General features: G+C 43.5%; 1 protein-coding gene across 2 annotated transcripts in view; it reads right to left on the bottom strand.

Moving 5' to 3' along the window:
- The window catches only part of vari (MAGUK p55 subfamily member vari), a 101,789-nt gene extending 85,912 nt beyond the window's left edge, over nucleotides 1–15,877 (bottom strand). The window contains exons 1-2 of one of the 2 annotated variants that reach the window (XM_076189961.1): nucleotides 15,564–15,877; nucleotides 900–1,006 (exon numbers count right to left, since the gene is read on the bottom strand). In XM_076189961.1, coding sequence (XP_076046076.1) covers nucleotides 900–989 — 90 coding nt within the window. In that variant the 5' untranslated portion in view covers nucleotides 990–1,006; nucleotides 15,564–15,877. Of the gene's footprint in view, nucleotides 1–899; nucleotides 1,007–12,590; nucleotides 13,090–15,563 lie in introns of those variants that run through there. The other variant, XM_076189960.1, reaches the window with a different exon arrangement.
- Between the last annotated feature and the right edge of the window lie 1,748 nt (nucleotides 15,878–17,625).

The following is a 17,625-nucleotide window of genomic DNA, read 5'->3' on the forward strand; positions in this document are numbered from 1 at the left end:
GAAGTCCCTTGGAGGCCGAATGGGGTTAACATCTTGGTTAAGTTAACTAACTCGACTCTTATTACTTTACCCGAAGAGAGGGGGGGGGCGGAGGGGGAGGGGAGAAGAGCTCTTACATGCCCAAATACCGCCCCGGGGCAAAGTTCTCAGTCACGCCCCCCTTCCACCCCCCACCCCCCGTCTCCCCCCATATTGGCTCGCGAAATGAATAAACAGGTTTTAAAAACGTTATTTCATGTCCCTATCACAGAAAGGACAAGGGGAAAAATAATTCGTATTCTGTTGATTCTAACGCAAAATTCGTATATTACGGTAAACTATTCAAGGCTCCTTTGACCCTTTATTTTATTATGATTATTTTGTCTGACTTGTGGGCGGCATGTCCAGGCTAGAATTACCGCCCCCCTAAATGTGCCGCCCCAGGGGGGGGGTATATGCACCCCGGTACCCCCCCCCCCCACCTCCCCATGTGATGGCCCTGGAAGAGAGGTAACCATTGTGAACCAAATGCCTCTATCCAGCGCCCCGAATGACCTTCCTGACGGAGTAAGACCTTCCTGACGGAGTAAGACCTTCCTGACGGAGCAAGACCTTCCTGACGGAGTAAGACCTTCCTGACGGAGCAAGACCTTCCTGACGGAGTAAGACCTTCCTGACGGAGTAAGACCTTCCTGAAGGAGTAAGACCTTCCTGACGGAGTAAGACCTTCCTGACGGAGTAAGACCTTCCTGACGGAGTAAGACCTTCCTGACGGAGTAAGACCTTCCTGAAGGAGTAAGACCTTCCTGACGGAGTAAGACCTTCCTGACGGAGTAAGACCTTCCTGAAGGAGTAAGACCTTCCTGACGGAGTAAGACCTTCCTGACGGAGTAAGACCTTCCTGAAGGAGTAAGACCCACCTTGATGAGGACCTTCATGGTCGGCGAGTCCATGAGAGCCTGAAGGAAGAGCAGTCTGGTGCTCACGCCCGTCGCGCCCAAGTCCCTCATCCTGACGAAGGTGAAGTCTGCAGGAGAAAGAGGTCTTCAGTCAACACCAGATTCTGGGGGAATCGAACACAGAGACGAAGGATTACAAAGGAGGAGTATGCCGATAGGAGACCTTTTGGTCCATAATCAGGTCGGATAAAAAAAAAAAAAAAAAAAAAATATATATATATATATATATAATGATAAATACATGGAATTATAATAATATAAATAATAATAGATAGGTATAGTTAAATAATAAACAAGCAGGTAAATAGTAAAAAATAATAAATTGACAGATAAATAACAATAAATGAAAATCAAACAAATATTAATAAACAAACAGACAAATAATAACAAATAATATAAAATAAATGACAGGCATTACAGCATCTTGCTTAAGTGTTTATCTAAACGAATCTTTAAGCTTCGAACTGAACTACATTGCACTGCCTCTGCAGGGAGTTTATTCCATTCATAATCAATTGGCCCCTTCGCTGCCATAGGGCGTATGGTATGGAGTCAGTTACTCACCATGCGACAATGCTAATCCTAGGAAGCCCTTGGGCCAAACTAGTCAGGAATAAAACTCGGACTAAGACTTGTGTTTTCCTTTACGCATTTACACGCACACACACATATATGAGAGATGTTAAAGACAGCCCGGGCTCAAGTTAAAACATCTCGAATAGATTCGAGTAATGAAAAATTACAGTTTCGTCATTATTGCGCTATTAATAACTGTCACAACGCTAAAGAAAGGAGGGAGATGGAGAGAGAGAGAGAGAGAGAGAGAGAAAATGGTGCGGAGAACGAAAGGAGTAAAGGAAGGAGAGAGAGAGAGAGGGAGGGAGAGAGAGAGAGAGATAGAGAGAGAGAGAATGGTGCGGAGAACGAAAGGAGTAAAGAAGGGAGAGAGGGAGAGAGAGAGAGGGAAAGAAAGAAAGAAAGAAAGAAAATGGTGCGGAGAATGAAAGGAGTGAAGAAAGGAGAGAGAGAGAGAGAGAGAGAGAGAGAGAGAGAGAGAGAGAGAGAGAATGACGCGGAGAACGAAAGAAGTAAAGAAGGGAGAAAATGATGCGGAGAATGAAAGGAGTGAAGAAAGGAGAGAGAGAGAGAGAGAGAGAGAGTGACGCGGAGAACGAAAGGCGTAAAGAAGGGAGAAAATGAGGGATGGAAGGAGGAGAGGTGATGGAGTCCGACGGCGGTGAGGAGGAGGAGGAGGAGGAGGAGGAGGAGGTTGCCGCAGACCCGACGAGGAACAATAAACAGACAGACAGACAGACCCTCCGCGCCATTTCCTCCCCCTGACACACTTGACAGGCTTTATGCTGGCTAAAGCTAAATTATTCTATTTATATTAGGTGAGGGGGGGGGGAAGGGGGAACTCCAGACAACCACGTCCTTATATTTCAGCACAATTAAAGTATATTCAACACACACACACACACACACACAGTATATATATATATATATATAATATACATATATACTGTATGTGTGTGTGTGTGTGTGTGTGTGTGTGTGTGTGAGTGTATTATCTGCAGTCGCCAAAGGCCAACTCCCCTTATATGAAAAACTGATTGAAAACTTTATAAAAACTGATCAAAGATATCTTTCTCTCTCTCTCTCTCTTGGACCCAGTCCAGAAACCGAACACCAGACCCTCGGGGCTGCCCCTACGGATGGCATCGAGGGAAGTGGTCTTTGGAGCCTCGCAGCGGGAGCTGCTCCTCTTCGACATCCGCCCTAAAACATTGCCAAATCGAACTTCAACTGTGCCTCACTGGGTCAGGTCACACGACGAAAGTGACCTACTGGTGAGTCAGGTCAACCGGTACAACAGGTCACTCGCCTCCCAGGTCACCGCAGATTCCCAATCTTTGCACTTAATCCGAGTCAAGCCACGTGGGATGATAAAAATAATCTCCCTTGGCTCTCTCGACCAATCATAGCAGTCCTTCAAGTCCTGTGCCCCTTTCCCCTCCTGTGATTGGTGGAAAAGTACGGGGTGGGGGAGGTGGGGGGAATGTTTCCTTGTCTATGTTCTTTGACTCCAACCCTTCCACCAAGCTCTCAGAACCCAGTTTCTCTCTCTCTCTTTCTTTCCTGAATAAGGCGAAATAGTTGAAACACCCAATTAGCGGTTAGGGGTTTAATAGGCCTAAATCATTTCAGTTAATTCCTTATGGGTTTAAAAGGCCTAAACCACTTCAGTTGATTCCTTCATCGGCGATGTCGTTTAGTTATTGACAATAATAATAATAATAATAATAATAATAATAATAATATTTATGGAGTGATCTCTCGAATACAATTCTTGTTAAGTTGGATAGACTCCGAAGAGGAAGTAAGAAACATCGAAATCTGCAAATACTGGCTCGACAGATGAATACTGGAAACTTCTTTTCCACGTTGAACTATTAAGAGAAAAAACCTTTCACCAATTTCGAGCGGCAGAACGTCATTATCTACCCAGTTTAACGACAACAACAATAATAATATAATCTATCTATATACAAAGATATTTTCCCCCTCATAAGAGAGGTAGCCAATTCAAAGGCACGTACCTATTCCCACCCATTCCACTCCCATCCACCACCCCTTCCTCCCCCTCATCTTAGCTCCTCATGGAAGACGGGTCATCCCTGTATCCCGCCCACTGCCTCCCTGGGTCAGGAGCAATGCAGCAAGACACAGTACATCCACAGCAAGGCCACTTTACTTACTAATAATAAATATTATTAATAATAATAATAATAAATGTCAATAATAATGATAATATTAATAATAATATAATAATAATGGCTGACTAAATTTTATTGATTGGGGCCCCAAAGCCTCACAGTGACAGGCAACGGTCCTGTGATAGTCCTCACACACGGACCTTAGAAAGACATTAAATCTGAAAGTCGCCAAAATGCGCAGTGCTCTACTGACATCACCAAAGGAGGTACAAAAACAAAATTAGAAGAGAAGCATACTTCCCCACGTACATGTGTGGCTTAGCACCTTTACTACAACATCGCAGCTGAATAGAATCGTACGGGAGTCGCCAGAATAACATATAAAATGTTTTATTTTTATTATTATTATCTATTATTTCTATTTATTTATTTATTATTATCATTCATTTTATTATTATTTTTTGTTGGTATTAAAAATGAGGTAAACAATGTTCACTGGTGTTGACCCGCCCCCCTCCCCCAACTCCCGCTAACCTGCAGCCCCATGATTGGCTGACTGCCTCTGTGACGTCACGTGCCAATGGGGACAGATTTTTGGCCTCTTTGGTGGACAGACCTTCTCTCACTGGTCTTCGGGTGTATCCGGGGTTTCAACCTTTTCGCTGGGTAGGGAGGGGAGAAGGAGGGTGAGTGATGGAAGGAGGGAGGGATGGCAGGAGGGAGGAAGGGGGAGGGAGGGAGGAAGGGGGAGGGAGGGAGGAAGGGGGGAGAGAAGGGGGAGGGAGGAAGGGGGAAGGAGGGTGGGGGCTTTCCATGGGGTGAATAATAATAATAATAATAATAATAATAATAATGATAATAATAACAACAATAATAATAATAATGATAATAATAATAATAAACAGAAAAATATTGTCGGGGTGAGGCGCAGCTTGAATCAAACAACCCCGAAACACGGAGAATAAGATCCGTAGATTTATTGAACTATCTCGCCCACCCAGTCCCAAACCCCATCGTACTTTTAATATTGTTTTGATAAACTATTATTGTTTTTTTTATAATTTACATAAGTATTCTACATTTTTGTCCGTTTCTCTCGTATACTACGTTTGTCCGCGTGTGTGACACTAATATAATTAAATTACTCTTCAATATATCTTTGAAGTTATGGTTTCCCTTGACGAAACAACTATCGCCTATCGCCTTCATGTGAGGTTTACTCAGTCGAGATGTATTTCTTCCTCCTTTCCCTCCCCACCTCACCCTCCAACCCTCTCCGTGAGGTAGAGCTCCCCCTCTTAGCTGAATGAAATCGCCTGGCGTGCCCACAGAATAAAATATCTTAGGTCAGCCGACAACGTCTCGAATGAAATCAAATCTAGAAAAGGTTACAGTATCAGGAGGAAGAGGAAGAGGAGGAAGAAGAGGAGGACGAGGAGGAAGCGGACTAGGACGAAGAGAAAGAGGAGTGGAAGGAAGAGAAGGGGGAGGAGAACAAGAACGAGGAGTAGTAGAGAGAGGAGGAGGCACAGTACAAGAAGGAAGAGAAGGAAGAGGAGGAAGAAGAGGAGGACGAGGAGGAAGTGGAGTGGGACGAAGAGAAAGAGGAGTGGAAGGAGAAGAGGGAGGAAAACGAGGACGAGGAGAGGAGAGAGAGAGAGGAGGAGGCACAGTACAAGGAAGACAAAGAGGAAAAGGTGGAGGAAGCGGAGGAGGAGGAGTAGAAGAAATAAAAGGGGGAGGAGTAAGGGGACGAGGACGGGAGAGAGAGAGAGAGGAGGCACAGTACAAGGAAGACAAAGAGGAAAAGGCGGAGGAAGCGGCGGCGGAGGAGGAGGAGGAGGAGGAGGAAGCGGAGGAGAAGGAGGAGGTCGCACGGGACCAACTTCAAGCAAGGAACCTTCCTCGTCTCATTTCCTGCCGGAGGCGCCGGTGATGGGTTCCTTAATGGGTCTCCCATGGTAATGGGGGACATTCGTGGAAATAGAGGCTAGGGTGTGGGTGTGGGGGATGGTGCAATCATGGGTGGGTAGTGACGGGGGGGTGGGGAGGGGGCTGGGAGTGAGGTGATGTGGAAGGGTGGGACACGAGTGTGAGGTGAGAAGTGCCCCAACACACACACACACACACATATATATATATATATATATATATATATAATGTATATATGTAGAATCCACTAGGAAGAGGAAAAACACACGGAGTCCGAGCGCTTTCGTGATATATTCACATAGTGTGTGTGTATGTCTTGTTAAAAGTTGGGGAGGATGGCCAAACTTTTTGGAGTGACTGTACGTGTATTCCACAGTGACCCTCCCTCGTGGCACTCAATGGCACCAGTGCCAGTTCTCCAGGTGGCACCGCCTGTCCACAAGTACCACACAGCTGTTGGAGATCTTGTTGGAAATGAGGCTTCCAACACTGCTGGGATCCTACTTGTGGCTGTTCATGCCCCAAAGATCCTGTGTACAGGCCAGGACGCGTTGTCTCGGAGACATTGTTGCTGTGTTTCTCGTGTGTTTCTGGATCCACTCGCAACAGTTTGGAAACGATGCTTATGACCCTGAGGCCGTGTGTACCGCGTTGTCTCTGAAACATTGTTGTTGTGTTTCTCATCTGTTTCTGGATCCACTCGTAACAGTTTGGAAACGATGCTTATGACCCTGAGACCGTGTGTACCGCGTTGTCTCTGAAACATTGTTGCTGTGTTTCTCATCTGTTTCTGGATCCACTCGCAACAGTTTGAAAACGATGGTTATGACCCTGAAACCGTGTGAACAGCATTGTATCTGAAACATTGTTGCTGTGTTTCTCATGTGTTTCTGGGTTGTCTCGCAAAAGTACAGAAACATGTGTTTGTTCCTAAGGCTTTGTATGCACTCCATGACGCACTGGCAAAGGATTACAAAGGATGAACATGCTGACAGGAGACCTTTTGGTCCATAACTAGGTCTAATGCGGAAAAAAGTAAATATATAAATAAATAGACAATGATAAATAATAAATATATAAATCATACTTATTCATAAAGGATAAAAAATAATAATGAATCAATAAATAAAATAAATTAATCTTAAAACTTCGAACTATACTACATTGCACTGCTTCTGCAGGAAGTTTATTCCATTCATTAAGTTGTTTCTACCCACTTCCAAATTAAATCTAATTCCTGGCAGTCTGAGACCATTATTTCTTGTCTGATTCGTATTCAGTGTAAAAATGTCGTCATTTTTGTCGTTGTCAATTCCCTTTAGAATCTAGGCCTATCTCAAATCATCCCAGAGTCAACGCTTTTCTTTTTTAGGGAAAATAGGTTCATATTTTTGGTCGATTTTCATACGATTTATTTCTGATATTTGAAATCAGTTTTGAGGATCACCGTTGTATTTTTCCCAATCTGTCAATATCTCTAACGAGATTCGGTGACCATACGGAAATAGTATATTCCAAACGTGGGCGAAATGACTACCCCCGTTCACCTACTGGCACCTATACTTGACTAATGTTTATTCTGAATGCCGCAGGTGATTTTATTCAGCTCAAGGGTCATTTATATACACGGTAAGGGCGTAAACCAGAATAAATCATGTAAAGTGATCCACCCAATTGAAGGTATTACAGCCAGCATCGTATACCTGTCTCTGAAACATTGTTGCCGTGTCTCCCATATGTTTCTGGACAGCCTCGCTACAGTTACGAAACACTGTTTCGCAAGCGTTTCGAAACAATGGGACAGTCGAGGTAGTCTGGCGGCTTCGACCAAGTGAATAAAATCGTCTGGCGACAGCTATACTGTGGGTGAGGACGCGAGCGAGAGAAATAAATGAGCCCAAAGGAACAACGCGCTTTTGTTTTGCGTCGAAAGTCTTTCTCTGAAATGGCAAGAACTGACCAAAGAGGCCTCATCAGCGCCTCTGTCGTCCCTGAGTACAACGTCGAGACGATGAGGAGGAGTTACTCAAGTGGTACAGTAACCGAGATTTCAGGAGGCAGTTGCAGAACGTAGGGAGGGAGGAAGGGAGGGCGGGATAGTAGAAGTATTAATGTAATATCTTTTTTTATTCTATTTCATTAATCTATCTATTTTCATTATTATTATTATCATTATTGTTACATTTTTGAGTGGAGATGAGTCTTGATTATCCTAAGGGTAAACAACGATTCTCTTCAGCTTTGAGATGACCCTCCCCCCTCCCCCCTTTCACCCGCCACCCCCTCTGAGGGCTTTGCGTCTTGTGCTCCTCCTCCTCTTCCTCCTCCTCCTCTTGTTAGACCTCCTGACCTTTCCCCGTGGTAAGCACGACTTCCATCTGGACCGACCGAATGGCCAACCGTTCCCGAAGGCCTAACCATCGATCTACTCGTACGGAAAAAGATGAAAAGAAATTAAGTGAAAAACAAAATGAAACGAAAAAGGGAAGAAAATGAGAAAATGGAAGACGAACGGAATAAAGAACAAGAAAATATAGAAATAGATAAAAAAAAAAAAACGAAAGAAGAAAAATGAAGATAGTTGAAGATGAAAATCGAAAAAGATAGCGGGCGACAGGGAAAACGAAAAAAGTATAGCGAAGAAAAGAGAAAAAGAAAGATGAGGGAAGAAAGAGGAAAATAAATTAGGATAGCGAAGAAATAGGAATAGAGAGAAAGACAGACAGAGACGAGGGCCCACCACATCAGCCATAAATCCCCGTCCGCCCTACGATACGAAACGCCTCCCACAAATCCCCAACAGAAGACTAAGATCCCGTGCCCGTGGAAGTAGCTCCTCTTCAAGAACACCACCACCTCCACCACTACCATCATCACCACCTCCATCACTACCATCACCTCCACCACTTCCATCATCACCACCTCCACCACTTCCATCATCACCACCTCCACCACCATCTCCATCACTACCATCACCTCCACCACTTCCATCATCACCACCTCCACCACCATCTCCATCACTACCATCACCTCCACCACTTCCATCATCACCACCTCCACCACCATCTCCATCACCTCCACCACTTCCATCATCACCACCTCCACCACCATCTCCATCACTACCATCACCCCCACCACTTCCATCATCACCATCTCCATCACCACCACCATCTACATCACCACCACCACCATCACCACCTCCACTACCATCACCACCACCACCACCACCTCGCCCTAGCTTGCCGTCTGACGATCCAGATCACAGACTTCCGTGGTCTGATGTTTCTGGGTCAAACCGACAGCTCAGCTCAGCTCAACTTGAACCTGGACTTGTGGAGGAAGGGGGCCACTCTACCTGGCTGAATAAAATCGCCTGACGGTAAATAAAATAGACGTCTACCACCGCAAAACACAGAAAAAGGCCAGCTTAAGTTGTTAAGCGAGGAAGGATTACTTTAGCTGGACGGAGGATTTGTAACCTATCCTTCTTTATGGACAAAGGGTTAACCTTATTCTGGACAAGCCTACGTATGATTAATGTTTGTTTAGGCTGCCGCCAGGTGATTTTATTCAGCTGACAGAAAAACGTTTACCCTGGCCAGGAAGTTACCACTAACCTCCATCAACCTACCGGGGTTTATATCTAACTAATGTTTATCCTGAGTGCTCCAGTCGATTTAGTTCAATTGAGGGGTCACTCACGTACACGGCAATGGCGTTAACCAGGATAAATTATGTAAAGTGGTCCACCTAATCAAAGGTATCACCGCCAACAGCGCGTACAAAACCCCCCTTTTACCTCCTCTCTTTCTCCCTAGCCATCTATTCTCCTCTCAACTCCCACAATCCCTTCTTCCTTCAATCCTCCACAAAGTCGACTTTATTTCCTCCATCTCTCTCTGCCCTGAAGGACAGAAGCGCTGGTTATTGGCCTCCTTTCTTCTCACTACTGGTCAGGGCGCCGTTACTTGCGGCGAAGGTCGAGGTGAGGGCGGTTCGAATCCTGCCACCGGCGAAGTCGAACCAAGGGCATGGTTCATTAAATTCCACGCTACAAAGCCCTCTGTGAGGGGCACAGTCCTAGCCTCCCGATAGGAGGGGGGGGGGGAGTGTATGACGTTAAACCATATCATCATCGTCACGTCTATCATCCCCAATGCCATCTCCTCCCTCCCTCCCTCCCTCTCCCACTTCCCTCATCCGTCGCTCACTCCCCTCTCCCTCCTCACTCTCCCCCACCCCCTTCCTCTCTCTCTGTTTGACGTAGACCGTAGTAGACCCACAGGGTCTAGAGACGGTCTAACCACCAATGTGATCAACTGTCTTTTGCCCGAGCCGCTCTTCGCTCGAGCGTGTGTGATTCACCATCATCTTGGATCACGTGCTGGACTCTCGATCGACTGCTATGACCTTTCCGGTTGAGAGCTCCGTGGTGTGTGCATACCTTTGGGTAATGATACACACACACACAAACGCACGCACGCACGCACACACAATTTCTTTGCCTAAGGGGGTAACGACCTGCATTATCGTGATGCTTTTTGAATCCAGAGCGGAATTTTATCTTGGGCCCACTGAGTTGACAGGACGAGATGCTATCCACTACATCAGCAATGTGAGTATGCGTATGCAAGAGAGAGAGAGAGAGAGATTTTGCACTAGTCCCCAGATTGTCATCCCCCGTGCATAGCGGGGAGAGGTCCAGTCACGATGGAAAGCAGCCGCAGGAAGCCAAGGAAAATGAGCCCTGTCAGTCTTAGTTCGTCAGTCTCATTCAGTCTATCAGTCTTAGTCCATCCATCAGTCTCAGTATGTTAGTACCGTCAGTATCAGCCCGTCCATTAATTCGTCAATCTCCGTCCATCCGTCAGTTTCAGTCCGTCCGTCAGTCTCTGTACGTTAGTCCGTCGGTATCAGTCTGTCCGTTAATTCGTCAGTTTCTATCCGTCCGTTAATTCTTCAGTCTCAGTCCGTCTGTCAGTCTTAGTCCGTCCATCCGTTAATTCTTCAGTCTCTGTCCGTCCGTTAGTCTTAGTCTGTCCGTCCGTTAGTCCGTCAGTTTCTGTCGGTCCGTTTATCTGACGACTGCGATCTGGCTCGTCGGGCAGAGCACAACTTTAAGCCGACATCCTCCTCCTCCCCGCCATCCCCTTCCCGGACTCGCAAAGCGACGGAGATCCGGGACTGAATACAGGCGACCCGGATAAAACGCAGACACCACCAGCCACAAATACCACAACACACTTTCGATTTCCTTCTGGTCAGCGCCATGCGATTTTGTTCAGCATAGAGGAGCCTCCCCAAGCGGTCTGGCCGAAGAACGCCTTCAGTTCCTAAAAGCAACTTACGGTGGTATTCTTAAAAAAAAAAAAAAAAAAAAAAAAAAAAAAAAAAAAAAAAAAAAAAAAAAAAAAAAAAAAAAAAAAAAAAAAAAAATTATATATATATATATATATATATATATATATCCTTGGAAGGGAAAGATTTATATAAGGAAAGAATTTTTTAAGAATACCACCATAAGATTCTTACGTTGGTATTCTTAAAAAAATCTTTCCTTTCCAAGGATTTATATAAGAAATGGAAATATTTTTTTTTCGAGAATACCACCGTTAGCTATTTCATTCTGACTAACGCGAATAGAATTTGCCAAATTCTCAGGAGCTCCTGGATCTGGATAAATTAAATAAAAATTCATCTGACCTCATGACTGAAAAGTGAGAGAAATGCAGATAGATAGATAGAGAGAGAGAGAGATAGAGAGTGACGCTAGATGTACGATTTACACCGAGCACTTAATTACTCTCTTGGATCTATCAAATCGTCTCTCATATATTACTTTTTCTCTCAAAATAATGTATGGGTTACGTTGTAAGCGGTCCATGCTGTTCTCTCGCTGCCTACAGTTCGATAGATTTGTTTTTCTTTTTTTTACTCTCTTCTTTTCGCAAGTGACGTGGCTGATGGAAAACTTCAACCCTGACATATTTCCTTGCGTTCATGGCAGGGTATGTCTTGCGACGTTATTCTTGAGATATTTTTTTATTTATTTTGTTTTTTTTTTTCATCTCCCCACAAAGTCGCTCTTCCTACACCATATTTTCCATTTAGTTTGACGATGTTAAGAATAACAACACTAATATTAATAATAATAATAATTGCAATAATAATAACTATTAGTTATCTGTCAATTTATTATTACTATTTACCTGTTTGTTTATTTAACTATACCTATGCATTTATCTTATTTATTATTATATTATTACAATTTTTTTTTTTACTTATCATTACCGGTATTATATTTTTTCGCATCCGACCTAGTAAGGGACCAAAAGGTCTCCTGTCGGTATGCTCAGCCTTTGTAATCCTTTGTAATAAGAACATAGTCCCTCCCTAAGGATAGAAACGATGGTTATCAGCAACGAAATACACTCTGAATCGGGCACTCCACAACTCCCATTAGTTAGGCGTTACTCTGAACAAAATTATCACGTGTGATAACAATTCGCAAAGATTAAAGAACATTCCATTCCAAACCTCAAATTCAATATAACAACAATAATAATAATGATAACATTCATAACAATAAATAATATGTTTATTGCAATGGGGTGACTGGACCAGATTCGTATAGTATTTTCCTTAATAATAATAACAATAATAATAATGATAGTAAATACTATTACCAGAGGTTAAGCAGCCACCCCTCTAATAGGCCTCTGGTGTACCGTAATACCAAAGGTTCATGACGCAGATCAAATATCTATTTTTTGCTGACGCCAAGCAACTTTATTCAGCTTACTAAGCGGCCCGCCTGTATCGATCACCGCTTTCAACAAGGCGATCAGTTGTCAATGTTTTACAAGCTAATGACACACGATTTCACTCAGACCCAAGCAGGGTTGTTGCTCACCGCGAGAGAAGATGCGGAGGAAGTGAGGGGAGGAGGAAGAGAGCTGGGGGAGGAGGTGAAGTGGTGGGCCGAGAGGAACGTCTGGCTCACCTGATCCTGACTGGAATCCCTTGTAGTCACACGAAGTAGGGTTTCAGTGCACGTAAGCAAGCGGGGGCAACAACACTGTATCCACCGTCATTGTCTGGCCGATGATGATCTCCGGCGACATGACGCAAGCATTGCAACGGGATTCAGTTTCCAGGAGCAGATTTTTATTTCGTAATTCTGCAGCCACTTGTCCAGACGCCGGCTAGCACAATCGAGAAGCTACTAGAATAAGATGACATGCGTGGTTCGGCGAAGTGCTGGACTGCAGTCTCGTGTATTTGTGTACATTACTCGCTTTATTCCTCTTTCTCCAAATTTGATGTACACTACTTAGTATTGATAAACAGCTAATGAAGCCACCGTCACTTTTTTCATTGTGTGCCGTAAATATACCTCAAAGATACACAATCTTCAATCATGAGCGCGCAATGGATAACGTGGGTTTTGTGTGTATCAAACATGGAGCGCCCTTCCCAGCATCCCCTTCTTAAGAACTGTGAATGTTAGACTGGTGAGGGGAGAGCCAGAGAGGGGAAAGTACGACCACGCGCCAATACCAATCCGCTTCCCGCCGAAACACTAAGCCTCACGCATCCCGCGTCCACTCAATCTATTCCATGGAGGAATACGATTTTTTGTGCAATACCAGTAGAATACATGACAGTAATGTTTACTATATCAATTAGTATATGTTAGTCCGAATGTATATATTTTTCCGATAGCCGTGAGGTTTAGGAAAAGGAAGTTAGGCCGTGTAAGTCAGACCGACACACTGCACAGGAAGAGTGGACGGTGTAAATGTGTGCAACGTGTTGGTGAAGAAGTGTGCATACGCGTGTTTAACTAATTGTAACATTCAGGAACAAATACATATATACCCGGAAGGGTATCGCCTTCACATGGATGGTCAATATAACTTATGTTTTCTGATTTGCCATTTTTTCCACCATGTGAGTTGTTGTATGGAAACCTGCATTCTTAATATCGTTCAAGCAGTTATTCCGTGCCCTCTGGTAGTTTTCTTTCTCATATTAGGAAGTCTTTTTTGCCGATTTTCCATACTCCTTTCCTTGTTCTCAGCATTATCATATGATTTTATTCTAATGTTGGTAGTTCCAGTTTACTGTAGTTGTCTTCGTACGGTTTTTCAGCCAGGTTTGGAATAATTTTTCTGAATACATACAAACACGTGTGTGTGCGCGCGCGAGCGCGATTCACTGCTATCTGTTGGGCCCGCAATTAACAGCTACCCCCTTCCCAATAAGAGCTCAGAGCACCTGGGCAGGGGCCGAACTCAAGACTGCTCAGTTAGTAGGCGATCGCGGTGTAGTTACACTACTTAGTTTGTGTGTTTTGGAAGACGCACTACTGCATACTCTAGTCTAGGGCGCATCAAATTTTCAAGAAAATTCAGCATATCCTCACCCAGGTTTTGTAATGCCAATTTCGTATTTATCAACAAATGGAAAGTTCCCTTAGTATGTTCCTCAACATTTTTTTCCGTTGTGCGTGCGTTCGTGTGTGCGCGCGGGCGTATGGACGATGCATCTGCACTGTTAATTGTATACGTGTATTTTATCTTGTGTAGAGATGTACAGACGTCGTTAGTTGTACCTTTCGTGTGCGTGTGGGGGGATGGGGTACCTGATCGCCCCTCAACCCTGCAAGTGGTCTGTCTGCCAGTTTTGTTTTGTTGACAACAGTGGACGGGAGAGGGATGGCACGTCCCTTCTCCCCTGTCATCCAGCTAAACGAGGTCCTTGGATAATGATAAAACGAGAAAATGGACAATACGGATGTCAATTTAGTATTCCTCAGCGTTTTCATTGTACATGATTTATACTGAAAACGTAGCGATAACCTCCGCTGGTGTTCTGAATATCTTTGGGGCAGTCTGCACTTTGCCCCCTCCCCCCAATTCGTACTCGATAATAATTCCACAATATAGTCTCATGTACATGCAAGTTTTTCTCTCGATGCCCTTGTTCATGGCTTTTAAGGCAACTCTATTGTTTTTCCCTCCAGCAAATGTTTCAACTTGTCTTCGAGTGATGGACCGGTCTGGAATCAATCTGCAAGTGTTGGACTTCTATCTACTTAGGCATAAATTGTATTACTTTATGTATGACTCTAACCTTAGCTGCATACCCTAGGCTGGGCCTCAGGTAATGCGATATAATTATTTCCTTGATCATCATTTATCTGCCAATTCATTATTTACTATTTACCTGTTTGTTATTTAACTTTATCTATTTATTCTATTATTATTTGTACTATTATAATTTTTGTTAAGTTATTTATCATTTTATCATGCTCCTCCTTTGTAATCCTTTATAAACATTTTGTCATCCCTACATCGATGCAGCTGATTGCACAGTTAATGCTTGGTCGGTATTCATACTCTTCAATATTGTGTGCATACTCTGGCAACGCCAACAACACATCATCGTCGTTGCTGTCTTCACACAAGCTTGTATATCGTCGAAACTGGTACGCTCAAACAAAACGACAGGCAGCACTATCGTGCTGAAGAACTATGTAACTATATATATTGTTGCGATTACAAAAACAGTATACGTTGTGTTGCTGTTGACTTTAGATTACATCCAGTTAAATGAAATTTACCTAGCGAAAATATTCATTTATAGGTCAAGCCTAGATTTTTTTTTTTACATAGGAATATTAGAGTATGGTCATGGTCACTTTGAATTCGACCGTTGGAGATAACCATCAACAGAGTAGCGGTTCCAACTTGTCTTACTCGCACTAAACACGTCAAAACGGATCAACAACTTGTATGTTCAAAGGTAATTTGAACATGTGATGACAAACTAGGTTGTACGTAATTTATTTTGCCTTGTTTAGCACCATGGCCACTACTTTATGGTCGTGTTCCATTTTCTCCTAAAGATGAATACACAAGTATGTGCAACATCTCGCTGTGCATAGTACAAAGAAAGAATTGGTACTTACCACACACCCAAAGACTAAGGGGCCGTTCGATGACGTAAGAGCTTCGAAGTATGACGCCCGAAGAACGTTATTTCAAAACTGGACATAAATTCTGGTGGGGACTGGATCTCGTAGATAATGTATACTTAATATTTTATTTACGCATTCATTTGTCGATCTAATTATTTTTCAATAGTCTTCCAGACCAAGCCCCGCGTGGTCGATTGCGTTGCAGTGACCAGCCCGAAGCAAAGAGTAGACAGGCACTACATGAGTGGCACCCGGCACTACTACGACCTCCCACTAACAAGGGGCTGGACGTACACCCAACCCGGCCACAGCCTCAAGCAGGACTGAGCTAAGTGAACTGACCACTGGAATCGACGCCCACTCCCCCTCGTGACGGACGCCGTGGGAGCTCGTACGAGTTTGTACGGGGTTGTAGAGGTTGTGATTATTTATTATGGGCATATACAGTACTTATATCAGAGATGCAGAAGTGAAGGCAGTATTTTAAGAACAATGCACGTGTGTTTACATATGTGCATTTATCTCTACGCGTTCTACAAGACCAAATCACTTAATGTTCTATACCTAATGCCCAAGTTTCAAACCCAACGTATATATTTATTTATATAATTTCCTAAATAGTCAAGCATCCGAACGTACTTTTGGTTTTACCTTTAATTCTAGGTAAATTGGTTTATATCACAATTTAAGAAGAGGAATGATACAGGACCCCCCCCCCACTACTACTACCATGTGCGCATGCGTTCAGATTAGTTTGATTGGGAAAAGTAGTTTTCATCAAGTTCCTTTAAAGCCTGAGGAATTTAACATCAACCCTGTACTGTTTCTGTTATTACTTATGCCATTGATACCCTACAAGAATGTATTTGATATATTGCTTTAACATTCTTGCTTTACTACACATACCATCCACTCCATTCCCTAACATGCACTTACCATACCTGCAACCTTGCCATTCATGAATAAAGTACTATGGCAAAGGCACAATGGTTGTAATATACCCTTCTGGGTAGACTTGTTGTGGGCCATCAAGCCTGAAGCATGTAGTCGTGTATGTTGAGGAGTTTTCTCAACTGTTCCCTCGTATCATTTTCCCCACCCTATCCCTCCTGACTGTTCTTCCTTTATACTTTCAAACTATTTTCTTAATCCTAGTTATCAAATTTCCTCATGGATTTCTCTTCAGTTTGGGTCTCTCCTACTTCAGGTGTTAGTTTATTACACATTTCTATCACTATTTGAGCTGTATTCCTTCTAGTTCAGCCACTGTCTTCTTAAAAACCTTCATAAATTTTTCCCATATTGACTTATTATATCTCCCTTCTTCCAGTTTCTGTAGCTCTATAATTTTTACTTTCTTTTCCTCGTATGACAATACCTGTAACCCTAGAACTTCTTGCAATTTCTTAATCATAGCTTTTACTAGCGTGAACTCCCATGTTTGGTTCCAACTTGAGTATCACTATTTTTTTTCTGTGTGTGTGGCAAGTATGTGTGTGTGTGCACATGTTTCCTATCTATTATACATTAAGGTTTACTCTCATCACCCACTGCTTCACCATGTGGCAACCTCCTCCTCATCCACTCAAAATAAACTATGAAGCAGACAATTTCCTCCTTTTGGGCTACATCATCCCTCTATTTAGGCATACCTTTGCACTGTCTCTTAAGAAATACATACATACATATACCAAGGCTTTTTCCCCCTTTCAAGGGAGGTAGCCAAAAAGGGAAAGGCATAAAATCACTCCCACCCATTTCATCCCTAAATACACTCCACACCCCTCCCACCCTCCCTCTCATCTGAGCACCTCTTAACCCCTTCCATACGGTGCCGCACACGTAGGCGTCATGGACTCAGATCTCGGTGGCAGCAGCCAATGCCAGCCGTACGACGTGTCGTAATAATACTCGCATCATAAAATATAGTCACCGCTTATATCGATCGTTCTCTCTTCACCCGTGAATTTTGATAACCATAGAAAATGCGATTACAAAAGAATTAGAAAGAATGTCATTATGGAGGGGCGACTACAATAAATATAATCAAGAC

This window comes from Oratosquilla oratoria, chromosome 9 (genome assembly GCF_046742065.1).
Source record: "Oratosquilla oratoria isolate Oo_2021 chromosome 9, ASM4674206v1, whole genome shotgun sequence".
In the NCBI taxonomy this organism is placed as follows: domain Eukaryota; kingdom Metazoa; phylum Arthropoda; class Malacostraca; order Stomatopoda; family Squillidae; genus Oratosquilla; species Oratosquilla oratoria.